The 16786-nt window shown below is 44.0% G+C and overlaps 1 protein-coding gene across 1 annotated transcript in view; it reads left to right on the forward strand.

Annotated features, from left to right (window-relative positions):
• Positions 1 to 16374, forward strand: part of eif2ak3 (eukaryotic translation initiation factor 2-alpha kinase 3) — a 42045-nt gene extending 25671 nt beyond the window's left edge. The window contains exons 5-18 of the mRNA XM_008283189.1: positions 189 to 456; positions 535 to 700; positions 1037 to 1162; positions 1411 to 1533; positions 1619 to 1848; positions 2916 to 3028; positions 5003 to 5125; positions 5682 to 5831; positions 7128 to 7683; positions 8288 to 8461; positions 9924 to 10097; positions 10187 to 10288; positions 11520 to 11582; positions 14093 to 16374. Of these exons, the coding sequence (XP_008281411.1) occupies positions 189 to 456; positions 535 to 700; positions 1037 to 1162; positions 1411 to 1533; positions 1619 to 1848; positions 2916 to 3028; positions 5003 to 5125; positions 5682 to 5831; positions 7128 to 7683; positions 8288 to 8461; positions 9924 to 10097; positions 10187 to 10288; positions 11520 to 11582; positions 14093 to 14275 (2551 nt within the window). The 3' untranslated portion in view covers positions 14276 to 16374. The remainder of the gene's footprint in view (positions 1 to 188; positions 457 to 534; positions 701 to 1036; positions 1163 to 1410; positions 1534 to 1618; positions 1849 to 2915; positions 3029 to 5002; positions 5126 to 5681; positions 5832 to 7127; positions 7684 to 8287; positions 8462 to 9923; positions 10098 to 10186; positions 10289 to 11519; positions 11583 to 14092) is intronic.
• The last annotated feature ends 412 nt before the right edge of the window (positions 16375 to 16786 follow it).

Here is a 16786-nt window from a genome sequence, read left to right on the forward strand (position 1 = left end):
CACAATATGGGAAGAAAATATGTAGAATTTTTATCCTTTTAAACACATTGATGCTGTTGATGGTCGTACAGTACAATAAGACACACATATAACATAAATATGAAAATGAAACAAACTCCCACACGTCCTTTTATTGATTGAAGTAGTAAATATTGTTTTCCTTTGTGTTTTGTTATTTCTAACCCGAGGTGGAACTTCAGTGTCGGAAACTTTGAGCTGAAACTTCTCCCCGAGATGCAGCCTGGAATCAACTTCCTGGAGGGAGACGTGGTGAACGGCGAAACCTGGAAGGAGAGTCAGCGGGTCATCACCGACGAGCCCAGAGAGAGGGAGCAAAAGGAGAACCAGCAGAACCAAAACCACCATTTGGACCTCGTCATCAAAGTGTCTGTTCCCGACTGGAAGGTCATGGCCTTCAGCAGCGAGCCTGGCGGGCAGCTGGTCTGGGAGCGTCAGGTGAGGTGTCGATCGATTGTTGCGCCATTTGTTTCGGCGAAGCGCATCGACTCATCTCGTCTTGTCTGTGTCGCGCAGTTCTGCACCCCCATCGCCTCGGCCTGGCTGGTGGGAGGCGGCAAAGTCACGCCGATCAGCCTGTTCGACGACACCGGCTATAGCAACCAGTCCGAAACTGATGAAGAGGAGGAGGAGGATGATCCGGAGAAGGCCCGGAGAGCTGCAGAGTCCAGTGTTTACCTCGGTGAGCTCACACACAGCTGCATTAGGGTTTATTTCTAGTGTTTAGGCTCATTATTTGGAATTTCTGACCATTTTGGGTGCCACAGGTGTCAGTATTTTTGCACTAAACCTCACTTTAAACATGCTTTGTTGCACACATTTCTCTTTGCACATCGTAGCTTAACACTTATTTTCCTTCCACAACCTGTTCTCGTTTAAATGCTTACGTGTTTTGTTTTGTGTACGAAAACGCCATATTCCTGGCATGCCGTCACATACTTGACCAATAAATCCGATTGTGAGTTGCATGTTAAAGTACTTCAGATAGTGGATAAATCCTTTTCCCCGGGTTCCTCAGGGATGTACCAGGGACAGCTCTACCTCCAGTCTTCAGTCAGGATCACTGGGAAGTTCCCCACCAAAGCCATTGGGTCAGAAAAGGATATAATTCCACTGCCCACTGTCAAATGGAAACCTCTGATACGTAAGTTTGCACCAAAGGAGCTCACATTTTTGATGGGCAAAGAGACCAAACACTGCCTTCATCTTTGTAGTTTTAAGCACAAAGGTAAACCGAGGAGTATTTGAAGTCACATGAGCGCTGTGTATCCCCGAGCTCCCAGTGGCCCAGAGCTTTGCCTTTAATTCCTCGTAGTATAAGGTTGCTGCTCCATATTGATCCGTCCTTTTCCAATGCGATCAAAGAGCTCATTCATCTTGTCCTTGACGCAGATTCTCCGTCTCGGACTCCGGCCCTGGTCGGCTCCGACGAGTTTGACAAGTGTCTGAGCAACGACAAGTTCTCCCACGACGAATACAGCAACGGAGCCTTATCCATCCTCCAGTATCCGTACGGTGAGAGGACAGTCACTTAGTTCACTGTGAGAGGCACCAATAAAATGTGGCGCAGCTGAGTGATCTGTTCTCCGTCTTGCTGCAGACAACGGCTACTACTTCCCCTACGGCAAGCGCTACCGGGAGAAACGCGACAGCGCCGTCAGCGTGATAAAGGGCACCGGGGTGGACGGCGACCCTCGCAGGAGGAAGGACCCGGTGCTGCTGCTGCCCTGGTGGAAGGAGATCCTCGGCACCATCGTCTTCTGCATCGTCGCCACCACCTACATCGTCCGCAAGTTCTTCCACCCTCCGGCTCCCGTGGCCTATGTGAGGGTAAGAGAACACGCTTGGGGTGTAACATTCACCCTCTGTGGTCTGAGACTTGTTTTTTTCTTTTTACTGAGGCCTCTACTCTCTTAAACCGCTCGACCACAAGTATTTTTGCTCCTGTTACATTTTGACTCATCGTGGGCTCATTTTCCACTGACATAAGAAGTCCTGCACTTCTACAAAAGCTGCACAAACGTGACTAGAAGAAGAAAAAAAACTCCAAAACGACTTTGCTGCAGTACAACAAAGTTTTACCACAGATATGAAGTTAATTAGTTTGTGAAAATTTAAATAAACTGGAATGAGCATCCCACAGGAGTTCCCGTCACTGGAATGAAAATTGTGACTTTACATACTCTAAATATATTAACTACTTTTTTACTTACATTTTTTAAATTATTATTATTGTCTTTCTGTACTTGGCAAAAAAAGAAGCTTTTTTTCCTGCTGACTTTAATTTTTTTTTAACTAACTTTTTATTTATTAATTAATTTTTTGTATATTATTATATAATTCTTTATTTTGTGTGCTTGCTACTGTGATAAAACAGTTTCTCGTGTGGATCATCAAGCCTAAGTCTAAGTCTTCTATTTTTAATTAGTTCTTACATTTTTAATTTGCCTCCTTGTCTTCTATCCGCTCTGTGTAATACACAGCCTGCAGCTCAGCCCAGTTCAGCCGAAAACTTCCTGAATTTTTGTCACATAACTGTTAGTCACAGCTGAGTCCCTCAGGGCTTCTCAGTTGCACCGAGATGTGCAAAATTTTTTGCTTTTTACAGAATCCTGTCAGTGCAAATTGTTTATTTTTGCAGAGTTTTTAACTAAGGCGTACACGATGTCACAATTCTGAGCTTAGATTTAGTTTCGGTACCACACAGACTGTTTTTACAGTTTGCGGCTCTGATAAATGGTCTGATTTGGGGAATTTTTTAATTAAAGATAACACGCCTTTTAAACCCGCTTGCAGGTTCCATTTGTGCAGAGAGTTAAAGCCTCAGCAAGTCTTTAATTTGGTTAATTTTCTTTTTTTTTCTTTTGCATTTTCTGTCCTTCTTCTGTCCCTCAAAGCAACGGAAAGAGTCGGAGACACAGTGCCAGACGGACAGCAAGTTTGACCTTGAAGTTGTGGAATCCAAAGAGCCGGTTGCCATGGAGACCCGTTCCAACGAATATGTGTCCAGGTAGGCGATCGCCACGCCGCCGAGCGGAACATGACCCACGTGAATTATGTTTGCCATGACTCAGGAGAACTTACACGTAACAGCCGCCGCTGTGCCAGGAATTATCATCCTCTCACTCGTGTGTAAGAAAGAAAAAAAAAAAAAAGTCAGATTCGAGTCTCACTCTTTCAAGGTGTAGCTACAGATTCAGCACTGTTACCATGGTGACCAGTGGTCTTCCAGCCTGCCTCGATAGGACTAGGCAGAGATGGGAGATATGAGTCGTAGTAGTGCATGATTGGGTAACTCAGCTGTTTGCCGTCAAATGAAAATGACCTTGTTCCCCGGCAGACCCCACCCTGCCCGGACGCATCTGCCGCCGCGGGGTCCCGGTGTCGCATTACATCACTGTCAGGACATTGTCAGAAGTTTTTTGGACGTCGTAAATATGATCAGCGGCCGTAATTTACGCGCTGCCACCGACCTCCCGCAGGCTGATCGATGGAGTTTGCCTGTTTACCTCCGTGAGCTGAATAATGCAGCTCTCGCCAGCACAAATCTGATTAAACTGCACATTTTTCTCCTCTGGCTGTCACCACATTCCTCCTCCTCTGATCCACCCTAAAATGACAAGCACCCCACCCGTCATTTTCTCCCGTAGAGCCACCGCCGCCGCCGCTGCTGCTGCCGCGATCCATGCAAATTACTGTTGCCGAAGAAGTTTCCTTAAATAAAACCGGCGGCTGTTGCAGCAGCTGAGGGCCGCCGTGAGTCAGGAGGGAGATGGAGATCAGGAACCGAGGCCTGAATCACATGTGCCCACACACTTCCTAATAAGACAGCCCTCGGTTCCCCAGAGGAGACCGAGCAGGCATGCTTTGACAGGGCGGAGGAGATCGTAAATGAGAGTGGCTGGGTCTCACTCAGCAGCAGACTTAGTAGTTTTAAGTCTTTACAGGATAAAAGAGAACTTTTGCATGATGGAAATCGGAGATGTCGAGTATGTAAAACTAGCGCCGGGAAGTTAGGCTGCCAGAAAAACATGTAAAACGGCTAAATTGAGATGTTTCTTACTAGTTTGGCACATTTTCTAGGTTGATATTCAGTCAAGGCCCAGAGACAGCCAGAAATACTTCTGATATCAGCGTCAATTCTGGATGCTTCTTGGCCTCGCATTGGTTACCTGCCAACCACGAAACCACACGCAGCCTCGGCAGGGATTTGGCTGCGTGTAATTCCTCCTTTTGTAATCACCTTAATAAGCCACCTTGAGCACAGTGAATTTAGTTTCTAGTCTTTAACAGGGATCTCGGTGATAAAACACTTGTCTCGGCATAAAAAAGACGAAAAAGGAATTTGTTTGATAATTTATTTAGGGAAAAAATTAAAAGCCAGGAACCAGCATTTACAAGCAGTTCTCACAGGCGTTCTCGCTCATAAACATTTGATTTGGACTAAAAGCTGTGACTCTACATACTTTATATTTTTAATTACCTCTCTCCTCTATGTGAACACAGCCTGCAGTTCAGCACAGTCACTTAAAAAGTTCCAGATTTTTTGTTAATGCGACTGTCGGGTGCAGCTGAGTCACTCAAGGTTTTCGTGGTGACAGAAAAAAGTTCAGAATTTTTATTTTTTTGCAAAATCTAGTTAGAGTAAGTCATTTGTTTTTGCAGAATTTTTAAACGAGGCACGTTGAATAAATGGGTCCCAGCCGAGCCACTTTAATATAGAGTCTGGCTAGAGTAAATTATTTAGTTTTGCAGAATTTTTGAAGTGATTTTGATGAAATATTTGAGTTTCTGGACTGAACGGTGCGTCACAGCTGAGTTGCAAAGTTCAGCATCCAGGCGATTCTGCTTTTACCCTTCGTTGCTCTGATAAATGATGTAATTTTGATTATTTTCCTGTTTTATTTTTTTTACAACAACATGCCTCAACAACACTGAAAGCGACTCTTCTTTGCTCGACGATAACCAAAGCGTCTCTCGGCAGGTACCTGACAGACTTCGAGCCGGTGCAGTGCCTTGGCCGCGGGGGGTTCGGCGTTGTGTTTGAAGCCCGCAACAAAGTGGACGACTGCAACTACGCCATCAAAAGGATCCGCCTGCCCAATAGGTAGTGCCCCTCGCCGGCTGCACCAGACTGCCTTGCTGGAGGCTATTAGCGCTTCCTTTATCTCGGTTTCCTTTAAAGCCGTTAAACTGGGTTACATAAGCGGCAGCCTACTTGTGTAAACACAGAAAAAAAAAAAAACACACGTAGGCATAACTGACATTTTGGAACAAATATTAGCCGCGTGTTTTTATCTAGACTGACAAGCATGAAAATTTAGTGTTCAGCTGCAGCGGCTCAGCGTGTATTTTCATTTCAGCCCTGTTGTCGACTGGCGCATTGCACAGCACCTAACTAGTCTATTAATTATTTTTAGACCCGGTGTCTTTGTTGAGGTGCGTATTGAACCATTGGTGCATCAAATCCAGCTTAATGCTATTAAAGTCACAGTGTTAACGAACACGGACAAAGAGCAGCAACGTTTGATTAGGAATTTATATCTTCTTTTCATATTATTTCTGTTCAGACTGTCAAGTCTTGGACAGGTTTGAAAGCTGAGAAATAAAAAAGAAGTGGTAAATCCAAGTTAAACCCTAAAGCTGAGTTCTTCTTCTTTCAGGGAGCTGGCCCGCGAGAAGGTGATGCGAGAGGTGAAGGCCCTGGCAAAGCTGGAGCACCCGGGGATTATCCGCTACTTCAACGCCTGGCAGGAGAGCCCCCCGGAGGGCTGGCAGGAGGAGATGGACCAGAGGTGGCTGAAAGACGCCAGGTGGGTTTTTAAACCCGTCATCCTGTGGAGCTCAGCAAGTCGGACGCAGCAGATCCGCCTGAGGTCTGGAGTCCTGCAGCGTTCAGCCATCCAGAGAAACCCAAGCTGCCCATCGGAAAAATAAAGACATTCCTGACGAGTAGAAACTCACAGATTTCACATTTCACCCACAGCTGGTGGAACGTCACAGGATGAAAAATGATATGCGTGTTGGGATAAGACAGAACTTTATTATTCCCAAAAGAAATTTTTGTGCTCCCAAAACGAAATGACACAACATGAAAATAAATGCAGCGATTAATAGAACGACAAATTAGCAACTTAGCGAGATGATTAACATGAAGCAGATGAATGTCGGGCTGCACACTACTGGGAAGGATTTTATTGTTCTGCTGTGTGCAATATGAGAAAAATCAGGAATTGAATGTGTACACTTGAATGTATGAAGTGTGTTTGTGCAGAATTTTGCATTCCAGGAGAACTGGGGAGGCTGTTGCATCTGCATCGAAAATAATTTACATAAAGCTGACAAAAGCTGTTTGGAGCCTTTCTCTTATGGTGTAACGCTGGCAAAGGCCTCCAAAGTAGTTTTATTTTTTTCTTGTTTTTATTGCATTCGGATCTGACTTTGCACTTTGCATGCAGAGATTTAAATGCTGAAACTAATTTATCGGCTCATGAATACAACTACAAGGCTTATGTTGAACATCCTGTTTTCTGCAGCTGAAATGTTCACACACAACAGTTCTTGGCTCATTTTGCACACATGGATCCTGCAGGTCAACAAACTGTGCGCCCTGTGAATAAAGTTAGAAATCAAAACAAACTCCCAGAAGCATGTTCCATCAGACAGACTTCTCGTGTAGATTAGTCATGGAAAACGAGAACTTTTTTGTTTTGTGTGATGCTCCAAAAATAGTGAATTTGTCTTAGTTCACATTTCATTTACTGCAACTGTTTCACATGGACGCATCATGGTGTAGATGCTGGATTCATACGAGGTGCAGTGCTGCTTTAACGTTAATTTAACGTCTGGTTTGTGTTCCTCTTTGGATTGAGTATACAAAACAGATGTTGCTGCTGCACTCTGTCCTCTCTCTAAAGCACACACACAGACATGAGGGGGTTTGCAGCTGAAAATGATCACAGCTTTCTCTTCTTCTGGAATGTTTTACTACAAATTACAACTTTATTCTAATTTAGAGCACATTTGTACCATTGTCTTGCATTTATAGAGATTGTGTGACTGTTGTTTGTTTCTGTCAGTACTGATGACAACAACGTTTCCTCTTCCAGCACCACTGACTGGCCAATGAGCTTCCTGGAACACATGGAGGCGCTGTCGGTCAAGGTCCCAGTGTCCAGCTCCGTGTCTCCGGTCCCAGGGCCCGATGGCGACGTCCTGGCGGCCTCCGTCGATGCCCGAGCCCTCCTCTCCAGCAGCGGCGGCGGAGGTGCCGTGAGCTTCGGCGTGGACGACGGAGACCTGTCATTCCAGCCGCTGCTGGGCCACGACAGCCTGATGTCGGAGCGGGACAGCCAGGCCGACCCTGACGCCTCAGACACCCCCCACTCCTTCGAGCTGTGCCCGCCACGGGGCCCCAGCGACTGCACCTCCTCCTCCTTCGACATCGTGTTCGAGGACTCGGGCTGTGATCGGGACGCCGACGCCGACACCGACTCCAGCGCCGCCAGTCCCAGCACGGCGACTGAGAAGAACAGCTCGTCTTCCTCACACACCCGGCGGCAGGAGTCGGTCCCGCCTTCGTCGTCCTCCCCTCCCCGGCCGACCTCGCTCACCCTGGCTCTGCCCACGACGCCGCCCACACAGAGGGTCCAGCCTTCCCCAAAGGTTGGTTCATGATCCACTCATATTTGTATGATTTCTGCACTTTGTTCTTCTGAAACTGGAGGAACAGTTTTAATCTGTTTAAACAGAATCTTTATTGCTGTCATTAAGAACTTAGAATGGAGCGGCTTTAACTTTAATTGACTTCAATAATACAGACAGTTTAATGTTTAATCCACATTTTGTACATCAGAAGAATCTAAGGCCAGAATTTTAATATTTAATTTTAATCTACCATTTGGGAAAACAGCTGAACTTGTACTACTTTTGTTAAAACACACTTGATCTGATTCTTGAATAAATTAAAAAGCCATCAGCCAACCTTGAAAAAAAAAACACTTTGGGTCTTGTAATGGATGTTTCTTCTTTTTTTGTTTGTTTTGTTTGTATTGGTGATACTGGGCATAAAATGTAAAATCCTATAAAGGAACAAGCTGCTTTTGAAACACCTGCAGTGGTTTTTACTGCATGTTTAGTGCATTGCTCTCAATTTGTTTTTCAATTTCTTTAATTTATTACAAATAGTTCGTTTTTTTTGCATCCTGCTTAATTGGTCAAGTCAAATCATCTGATTGCAACACACTGAGTGCTGCTCTCCGTCCTCCAGGTGTATCTGTACATCCAGATGCAGCTCTGCAGGAAGGAGAACCTGAAGGACTGGATGGCTCAGCGCTGCCTGCCGGAGCAGAGGGAGCACAACCAGTGTCTGGACATCTTCGTCCAGATCGCCGAGGCCGTCGACTTCCTGCACAGCAAGGGGCTCATGCACAGGGACCTCAAGGTGAACACAGAAACTGCTTGTAACCTTAATTATTTAACCGTATCTCCTGCTGACAGTAACTGTGAAAGACAGTCCTGATGCTGGTGCTGAGACTGCAGCAGAAAAGAAAACACGAACCTCTTCTCAGCTCATACAGAGGCTTGTATTGACTTGCTTTAGATCGTCAAACTTTCTCTTAAACTTAGATTTAGTCACAGTTGTTGTCTCTGTTTGGAAATTTGAAACTTGTTGAACGCAAGCGTGCAGCACAAAGACGGATGATGCAACAAATTCACCAACAGTCCTTCAAAGATTTTTGAAATTCTTAATATATCCTCATTCCAGAGGTGCAAAGTTGTCCTTTTTTCATCTCCATACATGTGGTTTACTGTGTTTTTGATGTGAGCTGCCTGTTAGGTGGAATATTGATCTACTGTCAGCTACTTCTGTCACTAATTCTTTTAGCTCTCATGTGTTTGGTTTTGAGGCTGAGCAGTTTCAGGAAACTTCTCTAATTTTTAAATCCACTTCAGTTTTCATTGTACAACAGATTCAAAACATCAACACCATAACTGTTGCACAAGGAGGACGACGTGACCTTGTTAAACCACCGACATCTCAGTTTAAACCCAGTGTCAGTCCTGCTGCATAGCATATATACTAGATTACAGTCGTGACTCGATAATCCGACCCTTAACAATCCTAAACCTTGCTATCCGACAGGTTTTTAGGAAAAACAAATGGAACCCATAAAAACAGCCTTAACGTACCGACAGCGTTGGATTCTGACTCTGACATGATGTTTTATGTCACACATAAGGATAACGGCGTATTATCTGACTGGACAATCCCACAGATTGGCTACGTTCAGACTGCAGGACTTAATGCTCAATTTTTTTGTGAAATCTCGTTTTCTGTGAGTTCGTTCACATTTCCAGTTAAATGCGACTTGTATGTGATCTGCTGTGTGAACTTCATACGACCCAAAAGTGTCCCGCATGCGCAGAAGAGGACACGACGACGTCACACGCAGTGAGCATGCTCAGTGTTTATGGAGGTAATTTGCCACTCCACCGCCACCGATGGTGGAAACAGAAGTGTGAGCGCTAACTAAACTAGCATCAGCAGCCAAGTACTGCCTGTGTGTTCCGGCTACTTCCACCCTGGGGGTGCGCGACGACGGGGTGTAAGTGGCCGGAACGTGCACAAGTGCACCAGTCAGTTAGGTGTGAAATCCAGCGATCCGTAGTGTTCTAACATTACACGAGTTATTATTTATTATTCTTATAAACAATAATTAACAACAAATGAGCCTTCCAGCATCAAGCCCTCCTTGTATCTCGACCTCCGTCTTGACAATCCGACAGCCTTGCTATCCGACATAAGAGAAGGTTTTACATTTAGTGTTGGATTATCGAGGCACGACTGTACAGCTTTTGCATTGTTTCAAATCGTCGTTTTAATCCACCACCGCCCTGCTCAGCCCTCCAACATCTTCTTCACCATGGACGATGTGGTGAAGGTGGGAGACTTTGGCCTGGTGACGGCGATGGACCAGGAGGAGGACGAGGACGAGCCGAGCGCCCTGACGCCCGCCCCGCTCCTCACCCGCCACACCGGCCAGGTGGGCACCAAGCTCTACATGAGCCCTGAGCAGGTGCGTTGATTTTCATCTCAACATCTCGGAAATCTTCGAGTCTCCTGCGTCTTAAAGAGGAATTAATCCTGAGCTCCTTGTCCTCGCAGCTCTCTGGGAACTCGTACTCTCACAAAGTGGACATCTACTCTCTGGGTCTGATCCTGTTTGAGCTGCTGTATCCGTTCAGGACCCAGATGGAGCGAGTGAGGGTGAGTCAGCAAACACATGCGCTCATCATCGCGCCTTATTTTTCTTTATTTTCTCTCCTCTTGATTCCCAAAAGTGTTGTTATGTTCGTCTGTATTTTCTGGTCCAGGATAACCCGTAGAGCCACTTCTCATCGCCTCTCCTCGCTTAAATTGCTCCCTGAGTGTTTATTGCGGCGACGCGCGGCGCATATCAAATAAAACCGCATGACTTGACCTTTTCCAACAATTTTAGTTTCATGTCGAGAAGAAAATAATTTGAATTTAGATCAAATTCAATCACAGTTCAGCTCCTCATCCGTTACTCTGCTTTAAATTACTCATGAACTCGTCACCGCACAGACATGCTAATATCTACATATGTTAATATTTATGCAATGCATACATATTAACATGTCTGTGCTATGATATGTTAATCAAACATTTGCCACCTCTGAAAGTAGGCTACCGAGTTTTAACGCTTCAATGACTTAAACGAATTTGACTTTTAGGCACTAAATTACTGATTTTTCACAGTTTCTAAGTCATGGTTTTGATATAACTAATATCTCAAGTACAATTATGAAAACATATCTTTATTTTTTTAGCATTATGTGGTGAGATACATGTAAGAACACAATGAGTTCATAATAAAAAATGCTTATTTTTGTTGTATAAAGAGGCTAATATAGCAAAAGTGGAAGTGTATTCATATTAAATGATGGAAAATCTAGATAACCTTGACTGTTCTGAAAAACAAAACAAGATACAGCACATGTGGATTTCACTTTTAATGACAGATGAGAGCTGGAAAGGGAGTGAAATGATTCAGAATATAGCCTTGAGCCTCACAGGGATCAAATAAAACATAAAACATGAGCCCAGCTAGAAGTTTTATAAACTCAGAACCGATTCTGTTTGTCCGATTAATTCCAAATCTGTCCACATGTTGACATTTAAAGGAAATGAAATAATATGATGTCATGTTTGGCTTCAGCTGCTGTTTATTGAGCCTCTTTATCTTTCTGTCTCTGCTTTTATTCACTTTATTCTGTTATTGAGTGTTGAGGAAACATAACACACGATCACTGTTGCCACCTACAGTAGCACCACTTCCAGGAGTAGTTTCCTCCTCGGCAGACGCACATACGTGTGCTTTCTCCTCGGTAGCAATCAAGCGTGAAGTCTTTGTCTTAGTAACAAAGGAGCTGATGAGCCCTCGGCGAGCTCACAGGTGTTTACGTCCTTCTTCCAGACGCTGACAGAAGTGCGAGCGCTGTGCTTCCCAGAGGTTTTCTCCAGGAACAACGTGCAGGAGGTGAGTGGTCGTCTGCTGCCGCCTAGTGGCCGCACACACAAACTGACACACACGCGGAGGGTTGGTTCTCATAACGACGGATTTAAATGACCCGTCCGCACCGACCTAATCCCCTCGATGAGTCGAGCTGCTCAGATAATCCAATTAGGACGCGTTTTGCTTCCAAAACAACAGAATATACAGTCAGATATGCAAATAGCCTCATTATACCTCAGTGTTACTACCAGCATTACTTTACACGGATCTAGTCCAGACTTACTGCAGTTTATTTATTATATTTCAGCATCTATTTCACCTATATCTTACTGCTTTTTTACTTTTTAGACTTTTGTGTTTGCCATGTAGTTTTTTCTGAGCAAACTTTGCACAAAGATTAATAAAGTTTTGTCTTATCTCTTATATTTTTCTTGCATCTGTATGTGTAATTTGCATTCATAACAATATTATCTATATGTTCAGATTTCTACTTTATAAAGCCAAAACTTTTTCTGGTACAAAAATTCTGATTAGCTTAATGAATTCATCGAACAAGTTTAAATATTTGGGTTATTTTTGTTGTGATTTTACCTGAAAAAAATACATATTAGGGATTAAAACTTTACTAAAAGTAGCTGTGAAGCCTGCAGAATAACCTAATTTACATAATAATATAGCTAAGACCCATCTTTTTTAAATTACAAAACTTCCTCTAACCAATATACAAATTAAAGCTAATTATAGAGAATAACTTGACTAATTTAGAGGTAAAGTTCTACATGAAACCCAACAAATCCAGGGATCTCCTATGAGCTAGCTTTGTTTTTATGTTGCGTACGTGCTCCTTAACTACCACAGCAGGCGTCAGGCTGTGGATTGTTGTGCTGGCGGCTATATTACCCTGTTTACCTGTTTACTTTGTAATGAGATTATCATAATCCCGCAGCGTAATCTGTGACTCTGCGACTGGCCCGCTCAGCCCACCAGACCACTTCACCGCTTGTGGTCTGTTGCATCGTGTGTGTGCATTTCTGTGCATGTAGACTTTGTGATTGTGTTTATTCTGGAGGATATTTTTCACATATTATTTCTGTTATTACTTGAGTCACAACATGCACTAGTCCCGCTCCGTTACAAAAAACAGCTGATGGTGTGTGAACAGCCAGAACCGAGCTCTCTCCGCTGACTTCAGTCCATCTCAGGATTCATTTTAAACCTCTACTGTTTGTTTTTAAGATCTTAAAAGGTTTGACACCACCCTGTTTATCAAAACTCTTAGTTTTTCAGCTAGAGCACTCAAGTCGACCAACCAGATGCTCTAAACCAGCGGTCCCCAACCTTTTTTGCACTACGGACCAAGAAACTTTTCTACGGATCGATCATTGCACACGTAACAAAAAACAATATTTTTTTCCATTAAAAAGTTTCACAAACGAATAAAATGACTTGCTAAATATGTGTTTACTTTTTCTTCTGTCTCAGCATTGAGTCTTTCCAAAGAAGCTCTCTGGAGACGTTTGTTTTTTTTAGACATTTCGGCAGCGGTTAGACTGACGGCTTCGTTTAACGGCAGAGCATGAAAACTGACAGTCAAGTGCAGGAAACAAGCACAGACAGAAGTGATGGGAAGACGATCTAGTACTTTTTCAAAATAAAACACCCTGTAGACTGCGCTGGAAATAAAAATAAAACATTTAAACTTTTTTTTTTCTTTCCGGTACCGGTCCGCGGCCCGGTGGTTGGGGACCGCTGCTCTAAACGTTTTAAGATCCAGACACAAACATGGAGGCAATCGAGCTTTTAGCAACTTCTCAGTCACTCCTGAAGATCACATCACCTCACAGACATCATGTAGAGCTGATTTCATCCTCTATTGTGTTGCAAATAATATTTTTTTCCTGATTCTCTTACTTTTTTTGGGCAGGGACGGCACAGACTTTAAAGGAGTTACACCAGAGTTAGCTAGCAGCTAATTAGCATCTGTTGTCTGTAAGCGGGTACAGAAAAAGATCAACCACAGAGCAGTAAATAAACGACATAATACAACAATATAAAACCTGAAAGTCCGTCAGTATGAGATAACAAATACAATCAGTAAAAACAATCAGTCAGAGGGGACTCCAGCCGAACACTGAGGCTGGTTTTAAACGCTACAAACTTTTATGTTTTTGTTCAGATTCGTCCTTTAGTCGTCTCATAGTTGGTGAACTCCTGTTATTCTTCATCATGTGCTTCATGAATAGATTCAACTTCACCTGCGCTTCATGTGAAGCAAAGCAGCTAAACTACTGGATGATGATTCAAGAGTCAAGGTTTCTTTATTTGACAAATCTCTGTGCATCTCTGTTAAACAAACAAAAACAAGAAATATCGTTCCAAACAGCTGGCATCAGAAACCAAGAGTAGTCTAAAAAGTAATAAAAGCATATAATAAATAGAGATTGCAAGAAGACAAATAAAGTCAAAAACATGCAAAAATTCGGTCCATAGAAATGTGCTAACGCTATCCGGTGTGTGTTTTCTTGTGCTTCCAGCTGAGCATGGTGCGCAGCATGCTGTCGCTGAGCCCCAGCGAGCGTCCAGAGGCGGTCGACATCACCGGGACTCCCCTCTTCCAGGAGCTGGAGCTGCCGTGCCGCCTGGCCATGAGGCAGCGCTCCCGCACCTACAGCGCCTCCTCCATGGGCCGGCCCTCGCGCCAGACCTCCGCTACCTAAACAATCCCATCATGCAATATGTGATGAAACCCCCCCAACCTCCGCCCCTGTTTTCCCTCCCTGCCGTCGCCGCCACACTCTGCCTCAGATAAACCACTTTAAACGCCGGCGGAGGCGACACGTGTGCCTCCTGCTCGGTACAAACACACACATGCCGTTACTCACCACCATGCTGCCCTGCTTCTCAATTCGCTTCGTAACGTTCACGACCAGACTCGGCTCAAGATGGGAGGGGGATCAGCGGGCGTTTTAAACGCAGACTCAAGTAGTCGTTTGATTAGTTTATTTCTTTTTAAACCTGTGATCGTCCTAAACAGCACACAGCTCCGACCTTCCACCCCCGTCTGGTCCCCACATGCTGCTTCGCTCCCACCAATCAGCCAGTGTTCACCCACTCACCCACTCACTCAGTCACTCAGTCACGCTACACCTCAGGTATCAAAACCAAGAGGACACTCCGAAGGGGCCTTTGATGCTCGATCATCCAAACGGTGTTCCGACACCCGATAATGCCTGATTTGGGAGACCAAAAAAAAAAAAAAAAAAAGAGACCATCTGTTGTTTTTTTTTCTTTCTGTTTCTTACTAAACGAGAGAAGGTGACGTATTGAGAAGTCCATCAGATATGACTTGCCTTTAGAAGGGGGCCTGCGAGCCCCTCTGGATGAATGCTCATGTCTTTATGTGCCCGACAGGGACAGTGAAGGGGTGAATGTGAGTTTCTTAAAGCCAGTACTTGGACGCAGTTTTTTTTTTTTTTTCTTTTTCTTTTTTTTCCTGTGTGTAAATTTTACACGATAACTCCGAGGTGCTCAATCATTGTTTTCTAACACCTCCTCTCTGCTCTCTGTACATACCTAAAGGGGGAGAAATAACCCTGTTTATACCTGTTTTGTTTTTTGTTTTCCTCTTTACGATAGATCAAGCGTGTACATACTGTAAGGCTTGTAAATGGCTTTTCCACGAGGCGACTGAAAGATGATGAAACTGTGAGAGAGGGAACAAAGAGGAGACGCCATTACCGGATGGCTGAATGTTACAGCGCGACATGCGGTCACCTCTTCTGGACGTTATTCTCAGTGTTTAGTTGGTTTTCTTGGGGGGTTGTTTTTGAGGGGGGGGAGGGTGAACCTGCAGGAACCAGAGTGCCATTTGAAAGTCAGTTAAGTGTACTTTTTGTCCTGATTTCTTTTTCTTTCCAACCTCCCCGTCGTCCAGGCGAGGTCGGCGGCTCTCCCGTTGAGAAACTGGACCTGATGTTGATCCACATAGACTGTCATGTGCGATAGAAGTGCTGGGAGAGTCACACAAACTGCTTTCTATGATTGTACTTTTTCTAAGGATCTTTTTTTTTTGTTTTTTTGATTATTCCGCAGGGGTGTTTTTTTTTGTTTTTTTTTTTTGCATCGACTGTCTCAAACCGACGTCCGTCCGTTTATCAGCTCGGCTCAAAAACGATCAATTCTGTGTTCAGACAAATCCTCCAAACGGTAAAAATGTGAAAAAAAAAACTCTGTGAATCGAAGCCTTTTTTTCTAGAATCAACGTTTGATACTCGATTTTGATTAAATATTGGATTCAGGGTTCTATAAAGGTAGCTGAAAGGATTTTTTTCTGTCCTCTGTTTTATAGAAACCTGAGAGATTCGTAACGACGAAGGCCACGACTTTAGCCACCGCCGCTAGTAAATAGTTCGTCCTCTTTGTACCGATACTGATACTGCAAACAGCAGCGTTACTGATTCTGTCGTCAGGTGTTTGAACCGACAACATGTGACTCACGCAGTAGGTTGTTTTCATGCTTCGTCCAATCGTGTTTCTCCTCCGTCCACTCCCGCCGTCCGGGTGGGACAGACCACTTCCTCTCCAGGCCGGACGCGGAGTTCCGTGTTTTCTCGCGCACAAAACTCTTCCCCCCCGTTTCCTCCGGCCATGTTGAATTGTAAATATGTTTATTTGCTTTATTTATGTTCCGATGCCGTGATCAATCCTTTTTTGGGTTGGTGTTATTACGAATGCGCTTCATGCGATTGGAGTGCGTTGGAATATGATGACTTCTTATAAGTCTAAATTTAATAAACTGTTCTATACCATTTGTACAGTGGTGTGTGCTTGGTGTGCAGTCTGTGGGCTGGTGGGCGGCGGGGGGACGGATTCAAGCAAAAACCAGCGTTAGGTGTCATTTAGGAGGTGTTTTGCTTTTACGTCAAGCCTCCTTTGAGATTAATGGAAAGAAAAAATTGCACAGTTAGGATTTTTTTTCACTTAGTGTTGTTTATTGTATATATATATATGCAAATAAAGCACAATTAGTAATGATTAGTTTATTTATATAAAGGGCAAAACAAGAGAAGGACACTCAGGAACAACAAAAGGCCGGTCAGTCCAAAAGGAGAAAGATCAGAGAGGAAAAAGTGAGGATTAGAGAAAAATATGGTTTAAAAAAAAAATCAAAATAAATCGATAAAACAACACCTGATAAAGTAATGAAAGAGCAAAAAAACAACAACATT

The sequence above is a fragment of the Stegastes partitus genome, unplaced genomic scaffold, assembly GCF_000690725.1.
Source record: "Stegastes partitus isolate 25-593 unplaced genomic scaffold, Stegastes_partitus-1.0.2 Scaffold301, whole genome shotgun sequence".
NCBI lineage: Eukaryota > Metazoa > Chordata > Actinopteri > Pomacentridae > Stegastes > Stegastes partitus.